The sequence below is a fragment of the Priapulus caudatus genome, unplaced genomic scaffold, assembly GCF_000485595.1.
Source record: "Priapulus caudatus unplaced genomic scaffold, Priapulus_caudatus-5.0.1 Scaffold1057, whole genome shotgun sequence".
NCBI lineage: Eukaryota > Metazoa > Priapulida > Priapulimorpha > Priapulimorphida > Priapulidae > Priapulus > Priapulus caudatus.
In genome coordinates, this window is record NW_014578118.1 from 70,042 (window position 1) to 79,503 (window position 9,462).

The 9,462-nt window shown below is 45.7% G+C and overlaps 1 protein-coding gene across 1 annotated transcript in view; it reads right to left on the reverse strand.

Annotated features, from left to right (window-relative positions):
- Window positions 1-424: 424 nt before the first annotated feature.
- LOC106815182 (rho-related GTP-binding protein RhoC) overlaps window positions 425-9,462 on the reverse strand; it is a gene marked incomplete at its 3' end in the record, with an annotated part of 24,632 nt that continues 15,594 nt past the window's right edge. The window contains 2 exon segments of the mRNA XM_014819614.1: window positions 425-614; window positions 943-1,112. Coding sequence (XP_014675100.1) covers window positions 425-614; window positions 943-1,098 — 346 coding nt within the window.

Below are 9,462 nucleotides of genomic sequence, written 5' to 3' on the forward strand. Positions count from 1 at the left end.
CCCCCCTCCCTCCTGCCTTCCTCCCTCCCTCCCTCCTTCCTTCCTCCCTCCCTTCTCCCCCTCTCCCTCACTCACCGACTAATATGATGGGCACGTTGGGGCAGAAGTTTTTAACCTCCTCCCCCCCCTCCTGCCTTCCTTCCTCCCTCCCTCCTTCCTTCCTCCCTCCCTTCTCCCCCTCTCCCTCACTCACCGACTAATATTATGGGCACGTTGGGGCAAAAGTGTTTAACCTCCTCCCCTCCCTCCTTCCTTCCTCCCTCCCTCCCTCCTTCCTTCCTCCCTCCCTTCTCCCCCTCTCCCTCACTCACCGACTAATATGATCGGCACGTTGGGGCAGAAGTGTTTAACCTCCTCCCCTCCCTCCCTTCCTCCCTCCCTCCCCTCCCTTCCTCCCTCCCTTCTCCCCCTCCCCCTCACTCACCGACTAATATTATGGGCACGTTGGGGCAAAAGTGTTTAACCTCCGGCGTCCACTTCTCTGGGATGTTTTCCAGGCTGTCTGGTGAGTCGATGGAGAAACACATAAGGATGACGTCGGTGTCAGGATATGACAGCGGCCGCAGCCGGTCGTAGTCCTCCTGGCCCGCCGTGTCCCACAGCGCCAGCTCCACCTGCAGGCAGAAAAAGCAATTAAGCAACGATCGACAGCTCGATTTTTGCTTTCTTATTTTACTATTTATATTTTACTTTTTAAAATTTATTATATTATTTATTCATTTATTTATTATATTTAACTATATATTATTATTTACTTATATTTACTACTTATATGGATTTTACTAGCTTTTATTAGACATAACGATGACATAATGGTGACATATTATTCGAGTAAAAATCACCATTTTCAGGAAAATCGGGGCCGGTTTAGATTTTCACGGTCACGCTTTTAGAATCTGTTCTCGAGACCGCTCCGCCGCGCTCTCGGGTGGCGCCACCTACCTGCTTTCCGTCCACCTCGATGTCGGCGACGTAGTTTTCGAACACGGTCGGGACGTACACTTCCGGGAACTGGTCCTTGCTGAAGACGATGAGGAGGCAGGTCTTACCGCAGGCGCCGTCGCCGACGATCACCAGCTTCTTCCTAATGGCCGCCATCGTGCGCTCGTCGCCTAGACAACAGAAGATGACAACATCGGTGAAGCCAGTTCGACTATTGGGGAAAGAGGAGGGAGGTGAGGAGAAGAGAGGGAGGAGGGGAGAGACCATCACACACGATCACCAGCTTCTTCCTAATGGAGGAGAAGAGGAAGGAAAGAAAACAGGGAAGAGGGGAGGGGAGGGAGGAGAAGAGGAAGAGATGGAGGAAGGGAGGAGAGGAAGGAGGAGGGGAGGAAGGGAGGAGGAGAGGGAGGAGGGGAGGGTAGGGAAGATGGGAGGAAGGGAGAAGGAGAGGGTAGGGAGGAGTGGAGGAAGGGAGGAGAGAGAGGAGGGGAGAGAGGAGGGAAGGAAGGAGGTGTTAACAGTTTCTTCCTAATGGCCGCCATCGTGCGCTCGTCGCCTAGGCAACAGAAGATGTGAACAACAATGCTACTAGAACACAAAGTTAACACAAGTTAACGAGTTAGTACGTTCGTTAACATTAGTTTTGTTGATGCTAACAGCGCGCCGCAGTGTTTCCACTAGAGTGTGGGAGAATGAGGTAATCTTTTCCCCGATTCCGTGGCAGATTCCGTTTTTTGGATCGCACAGGCGATGGCTAACAATGACTGGGCGATTTATTTCGGCAAATGACTTGGCTAGGATACGTTCAAGTCATTCGAGGCTCGATATATAAAGATTTCTCGATAATTAATTTCTCGATCTCAGCTAAAGCGGGCACCACACTTCACTATTTTCGTTGCTCGTACAGGCAATTTTCGTGGTCGCAACAAAAATGGCCAAGTGTGCAGGGGCCGGCAACGACCACTCACCATGGAAATTTAGTGGTAACCATGAGTTGCCGAGAATCAAACCGGTTTGATTTCTCACCACGAAAATTGCTCGTGGTGGCAACTTGTGGTGAAGTGTGCAGTGACGCGGCAACGGCCACAAAAATTGCCGACCACGAAAATTGCCTGTACGAGCAACGAAAATGGTGAAGTGTGCTGCTAGCTTTATACCCAGGGCCCGTGATGCCGCCTTGGAAACGAAATCAGTCTTAGCGTCAGCCCAAACATGAATTTTGTTCTTAATAATAGTCGACAGAATTCCATTTCGTAAAGCTACGAGGAAAAAATGCTAGGATATTTTCGTCATTCATTCTCGTATCTCGTCAACTCTCAACGCAACTGCATTTCTGTCAACCGTCTGAGAGAAAGAGTCAACATTGAGACCAACGTCGCAGGGTTTCTTACAGTGAAAAAAACAACACGGGGGCTCGGGACGATTTAGCCCCCCGAAATGCCAAAAAGAGCCCCGGAAATGCCAAAAAGAGCCCCTGGAAATTTGCATAAAGTTCAATGCAAACCAAATTTTAGAGTGCTATTTTCATGCACGCGAGCTTGAAAAGTAGCCCCCGAAAAATAAATTTTACTTTTTTCCCTGGTTTCTTATACATAAGAGGCACAGTGGCGCACCGCCGTTGTCATATTTAACATCGCTGTTGTGAAAATGGTTTCAGGGTGCCTCAAATGCAGTCTAAGACAATCAAATTTTTACAATTTTGCTGGGGGAGACTCCCCAGAACCCCCCCCCCAGCTCTCCCCCCGCGTCCGCCTGCAGCGTCCACATGCATGCTTACGGCACCGCCTTTGAATCCATCATGCGCCTTTTTTTCCAAACTGGCCATTACCTCCTTTGTCTAATTTTCCCTGAGAAGAAATCATGCGTCGAGAACGACACTTCGCAGAATACACACGGAAACTCCAGGACAGGTGACAGCAATGCCGTGGAGTTTCAACAAATCAATCTCTACCCTAGTAGCTAATAACATCAATGATCATAAGCCCGGCGCACACGTAAGTAATTTTACTCGAGTAAAATGATGCATGCGTCAAAATACTCACGTGTGCGCAGGATTTTCGTTGAGTTTTCTGCGCATGCATCAAGGAACTCAATATCAAACATGTTTGATAATTTTTGACTCGTGCATCAAAATACCCAAAGTGTGCGCGCTAGCTGCGTAAATTTACTCAACACTGGTACTCACAGTGCATGCGTTTAAATCATTTTAAAGATGACTGCGCCCAGTATCGGCTGCGCACAGTCACGTGATCTACATTACCACTTAGTAGTGGCACTTACACCTCGAGTAATTTTACTCACGTGTGCGACGGACGCTGAAAATATTTCGCGTGAGTATTTTGACGCATGCATTATTTTACTTGAGTAAAATTACTCACGTGTGCGCCGGGCTTTAGCTAGCAAAGTTCTACAATCACTGTATCTTCGCTACAATGTAATAACAGTCATAACATGTCACTACAGTGCCAGCCACCAAGGAGCTAAATATAACAAGGAGAGGAAGCAGATTGGCTGTGTGCTTTTCGCCTCAAGGGCGCCATCTATGGACCATAATCAGCTGAAACAGCCGTGCAGACCGAACCCAGAGACAATAGAACACTAATCTGGTCTAGGGTCTCTGCCGAACCCAAATTTGGGCCAGATATGGCGGCGCTTCCTCTCTACGATAGTAACGCGACAGTAGACACCGGGGCGCAAAGAAACCCGCTCCCCGTTTCCGCGGCGACGAAATAACGATGGCGACAAGATAACGACACTGTAACGGAACCAGGGGGGAGGCGGCATCTTTCTACTCACGTTGTTTCCGTCGATCCTTCTTGTAATCTGCGAAAAAACAGTTACCCATTGTCTCCTCCGTGAGGACACTGCCGCCGCACGCAGACACGCTAGGGGGCGCCACCTCGCGCCGCACCGGTTTACACTTAGCGGTTACTCGAGGGGAAAACACGTAAATGTAAAAGTATGTGCCTCCTTGGCGTGGGTGAGAGACAGTGACTAGCTCTGCCTATCTATGTACTATGATTACTACCTATCAATTTATCTATCTGTCTGTCTGTCCATCTATTCACCGTCGTGTCTGTCTGTCTAAATCTATCTGTCTGTCTATCTACTTATCTATTTAGCACTGTTCTATCTGTCTGTTTGTCTATCTATCTATCTATCTACCTATCTGTCTATCTGTCTATCCAGCTATCTATTTATCACGGTTCTATTCCGGAGCTAGTAGTAGTAGTACTGTTGCTAATGGTGATCCGTAGATGTGAACCACACACATGAACACTGACAGTGACAGTCAGGGAAGATACTCTCTGTTCTCTCTCTCTCTCTCTCCCTCTCTCTCTAGCTCTCTCTCTGTCTGTCTCTCTCTAGCTCTCTCTCACTCTCTTCGTTCTCTCTCTCTCTGTCTGGCTCTCTCTCTTTCTATCTAATCCTCTCTCTCTCTCTCTCTCTGTCTCTTTCTAGCTAGCGGTTCTCTCTCTCGGTGTGTTTTCCTCTCTATCTATCTCTCTCTCTGTTCTCTCTCTCAGCCTGGCAGTGGCAAGTCACCAGTTCCACACCCACAACAAACGCACGCTTGGAAGAGTTGTTGTTCTATATATATAGCTGCCAGCGGTGCCTGCCATAAGTAACCTGCGTTGGCAAGCCGCCAGAGTTGTGCAAGCTCACGCGCCGCGCGATTGGTCGCACGGCGCATGACGTCACCAGGCTATTTTTAGTCCATATATATACTGGCATGAATGGAGGCAGTGAAGTGTTAGTATGCGGTAGGCGGTGTACCGGTCGGTACAGGCAGTAGCTGTATGCCATACCTACGGTATATATATTAGGGGTGCAACGAATCACAACTTCACGGTTCGGTTCGGTTTTCGGTTTTCACATTTCGGTTCGGTTATTTTCGGTTCGAATATTTGCGATCAATTACAAATCTTATAACACCAAACAGAAGTGCAAATTTAATAAAATATATATTTGTGCATGTGTGATTCGCTTGTGTGTATATATACGTATGTGTAGACAAACCAGTGTACTATATAGTATATATATATATAATATAAATTGTGGTAGTAACGTTTAACCACAAGCACCTAATGTTAACACCGCGAAAAACCGGGTTTTAGGGAGCACCACCACCGAGATATACAGCATTCCTGATATTCAACCCGTCGTTCCGTTTTCCGTGCTCGGTTTTCGGTTCCACATTTTATAATTGCCCGAGTATATATAGCGTTTTGCAGATAATACCAGCCAGTGCGATTGGCTAGCACATCAAAACATCTCACGAGTACCAATCAGCGAGCCAGTAATGACACTGAATAGATCACCTTGCTACACATCCTACGACGAAGGTCAAGCGGTTCATTTGTCTGCAAAATGAACCCTATCTGTCGTATTTGTTCTGTTTTGACTGAAGTCCAAATAATTTGAATGTTAACTGTAGCAACTGACAGCATTCTATCTGAAATTTGGCCTACATTTGGTATTGTATATTAAAGGTTTGTTGTTCATAGAATTTGTCAGTGACATTATTGATTTAATTAATTTATAAACAGGTCCTGATTATTAATTTTGCACTTCTGTTCTGCTTCTACATCAACACAGATTTGTAATAGATCCGCACTATATTCGAACGAAAATAACCGAGATCAACAAACACGAACGATGGTCAAACCGAAATCCGAACTCGAAGCCGGCTGAAGTTGTGATTCGTTGCAATCCCTAATATATATACCGGTAGGTATGCCATACAGCTACTGGCTGCCTGAGCCCGACGCATACAACACACCGCCTACCGCATACTACACAACTTCACCTCCTCCATTCATGCCAATGTATACTATTATTGGACTACAAATAACCGTGTGACGTCATGCGGCCTGCGACCAAATCGCGCGCCGCGGAGTTCTTGCACACCGGTCTGTGCGGCTTGCCAAGCAGTTACTTATGCACGCGACTCGGCTTGGCAGCTATATATAATCGAACAACAACTCTTGCGAAGCGTGCGTTTGTTGTGGTGTGGGATAACTGGTGCCGTACCACTGCCGCGAGGCTGAGGAGCATGAACAGAGAGAGAGATAGATAAGAGGAAACACACCGCCGAGAGAACGAACGCTAGCTAGAAAAGAGAGCGAGAGAGAGACAGACACGAGAGAGAAGCATTATATGATAACAGCGAAAAAACAACGAGAGCACAGAACTCAGACAGACACAGGAAGAAGCAGAGTCGAGAAGATACGAACATAAGAGACAGACAACAAGCAGAGAAGAGGCTACGAGAGAGAGAGAAGAACAGAGAGTATCTTCCCTGACCTGTCACGTCACGTGTCATTGTGGTAGTGGGTTCACATCATTACGATCACATTAGCAACAGTATACTAACTACTAGCTGATGGAATAGGAATCTGAATAAATAATAGTGATAGACAGAACAAACAGATAGTAGCAATTAATAGAGTAGACAAACCAAACAGATGAACAAGTGTCTAAATAGACTAATAGATAACAGACAATAGATTAGACAGCACAAGACACGATGGTGAATTAGATGCGAGCAGACGAACAGCACAGATAGATAAATTGATAGATGTAATATCAAATAGTCATAGATACGGCAGAGCCTAGTCACTGCGAGTCTCTCACGCCTCACCGCAAGGGGCACATCACACACATCACACATACACATCAACACACACACTCGTGTATACTTATACATGTTAGACACAGCTAGTTTTTCGCGCTCACACACACACACCAACACACCCAGCATCACAACTAGTACACCGACAAAAGTTGTCGATGTCCGTGCGACGTCTAGTGTGAACAGTATAATATGGTGATCAGGGCTCAGCCTAGGCGTGTGTGTGAGACGTGTGAGTGAGCGGCAGTGTCCTCACGCGGACGGGGAGACAAACTCTAAGTAATATGTAATTAAATTATATTTCGGCAAGATTACGAAGAAGGAATCAAACAGATACTTGAGTGAACACAATCGTTTCATGTATGACATGCCTCTAGTTCAAGCTCACTGCTCCGCGTACTATGTTTGTTTAATTCGTCCGTTCAGTGTGAGATGTTTAATTTTTTTTCGCCACTGGCATCTCGGCGTAGCGCTAGACTAGCGTTACGGTTTCTTTTTTTTTCTAAGCGCGCGAATAAATCTGGGACTATCATGTGATGGACTATCATTATCAGTTTGTCAAAAACTGCAGTACTGCAAGTATGGGCAGCCACAGTAAATGATGCAGGTAACGGATGTTCTATGCACCTGTACTGTGGCGTCTTATACAACCTGACTGCCTTTCTATTTTCGATATCTGCAGCGAGTGCGGTGTTAACACGTAGAGAGAACGAGGGACTACGGGAGCGAAGAGCTCAATGTAATATATCTGGGCGGTCGTACCCAAATTTGGGGTTTCGGCATATATGATCGATCCAAAGCAGCCTAATAACGGAGCGTTTGATGCTTTGCACTTAATTATACCTTCTCTGTTCGGGTCCTGCACTAGATCTGTATATCCAGTTCGAGCCTTGATCTAAATCAAGTCTCATATGATATGAAGCGCCCTTCTATTCTTGCGAGGCGAATGAACGACACTATCCGCCATATATGCTCTTCCTCTCTCACTCGTCTGTTATATAATTTTAGTTCCAGGTTTTAGTGTGATTGCATTATGGCGCTAGGCTACTTAAGCCACTGTCTGTCTCACGATGTGATATTTCACATGTTTGATAGGCTAGAGCGTGTGGTGGGTAGATATTAGATGATATTGTAAAACGACAAGTAGTAACTATTGAATTTGTGAACATAGTTATATTGCATAGCGTAAGTAGACACTAGGTACGACCAATCACTCTCAGTTTAGATTGAATATTATGTCCTCGCAGTAAAATAGATTGAGCACATGCACTCTTCAATACATATATTATCTACCTAGTCCTATGATTATTGCTTTCACATTTCTCTTGATCCATCGAACTTGCTCATCAGCACCCTTCGTCGGCATATTTTATTCTTCAGACGTCCCCGCCGCTAGACGCTCGATGTAAAACCTTATCTTCATATACTCGGTGTATGAAGTTCGTATTATATATGTTATAGTGCACTTCACATAGACTACAGGTATGTGCGGCAGCACAATACTATTTTCTGAGCTTCTCTTCCAAGATCTCAATCTGATTTATAGACGTCGAGTGATATGCACGCATGTGAGTACCGAGTGTTCGGTAACTCATTTACTGCCAGCTATGCCGCGCAGCACTCATCTTTCGATGCTGCACTAGTAAATATTTTTTTTCATGTTTCACGTTTGAGGTTATTTTTGACTTAAGCATTTGTCTGGCGTCCATTTTGACTTGTATATATATATATTGCTAATCACATACATGACCCGCATTGTTGATATGTATGTTCTGGTGACTTTTCTGTCATGCGATTTATCGCGTCAATCACAACCCCTACGAAACATCCGCGCGCCACCGCGTGGTATATATTGTTCTGACACCGCTTATCATCATATATGTTTTACCTTGATAAGGCGGCACAACTGGTACCTCACAGCGTGTGCGCCCGGGCTTATGACTATTGCATGTTATTGGCGGTGCTTAGGGTTAGCTAGATGTAATTTCAGTTATCTGTGAGGGTATACTCAAAACGCACGGGCAATGCGCACGCTTGTCACCTGTTCTGAGGATCTACCACGTCGGTCGTGTGGACGCTGGCGAAGTTGTCGTTCTCGACGCAGGATTTCTTCTCAGACGGAATGGGAAAAAATAATAGAGTGACACAGATGAGTAATGCCATGGTTTTGGAAAAAAAGTGCATGATGGATCAAAGGCGTGCGTCGCTCATGCGATGCAAACGCTGCGGTGGACGGCCGGAGGGAGAGAGGGAGAGTTGGGGGGGGGGGGTTCTGGGGAGCTCCCCCAGCAAAATTGTACAACCATTGATTGTCTTTAGACTGCATTTGATGCCTCTCCCTGAAAACATTTTTTTTTTTTTTTTTTCCAAACAATAAACGGCGATGTCTCAATATGGAGGGAATTTGGTGCCAGCTGTGCCGTCTTATGTATAGTGGATGCGTGCGCAGAACCAGGGAAAAAAGCGTAACAATTATTTTATTCGTGAGACTGCTTACTTCATTACAAGACTCAGAGTTTGCACATTGGGCGAGAAATAATAGCAACACCTAAAATTTGGTTTGCAGTTGACTTTATGCAATTTCAGGGCTCTTTTGCATTCGGGGCCTAATCGCCTCGAGCCCGCCCGTTATTTTTTTCACTGTAAGAAAACTCTGCGACGTTTGTACTCAATGTTGACTCTTTCTCTCAAGACGGTGACAGAAATGCAGTTGCTGTCGAGAGTTTGACGAGTGTGAGAAATTACCGCATGATATTAAAAGTTACGGAAGTATATCAGGTCTAGACAATTTTACCACGGTGCGTAACTTATACACAATCGGAGAATCGAAAACTGACAGACGTATTATTAAGAACAAAAATCGAGTATATGAGGGCTGACGC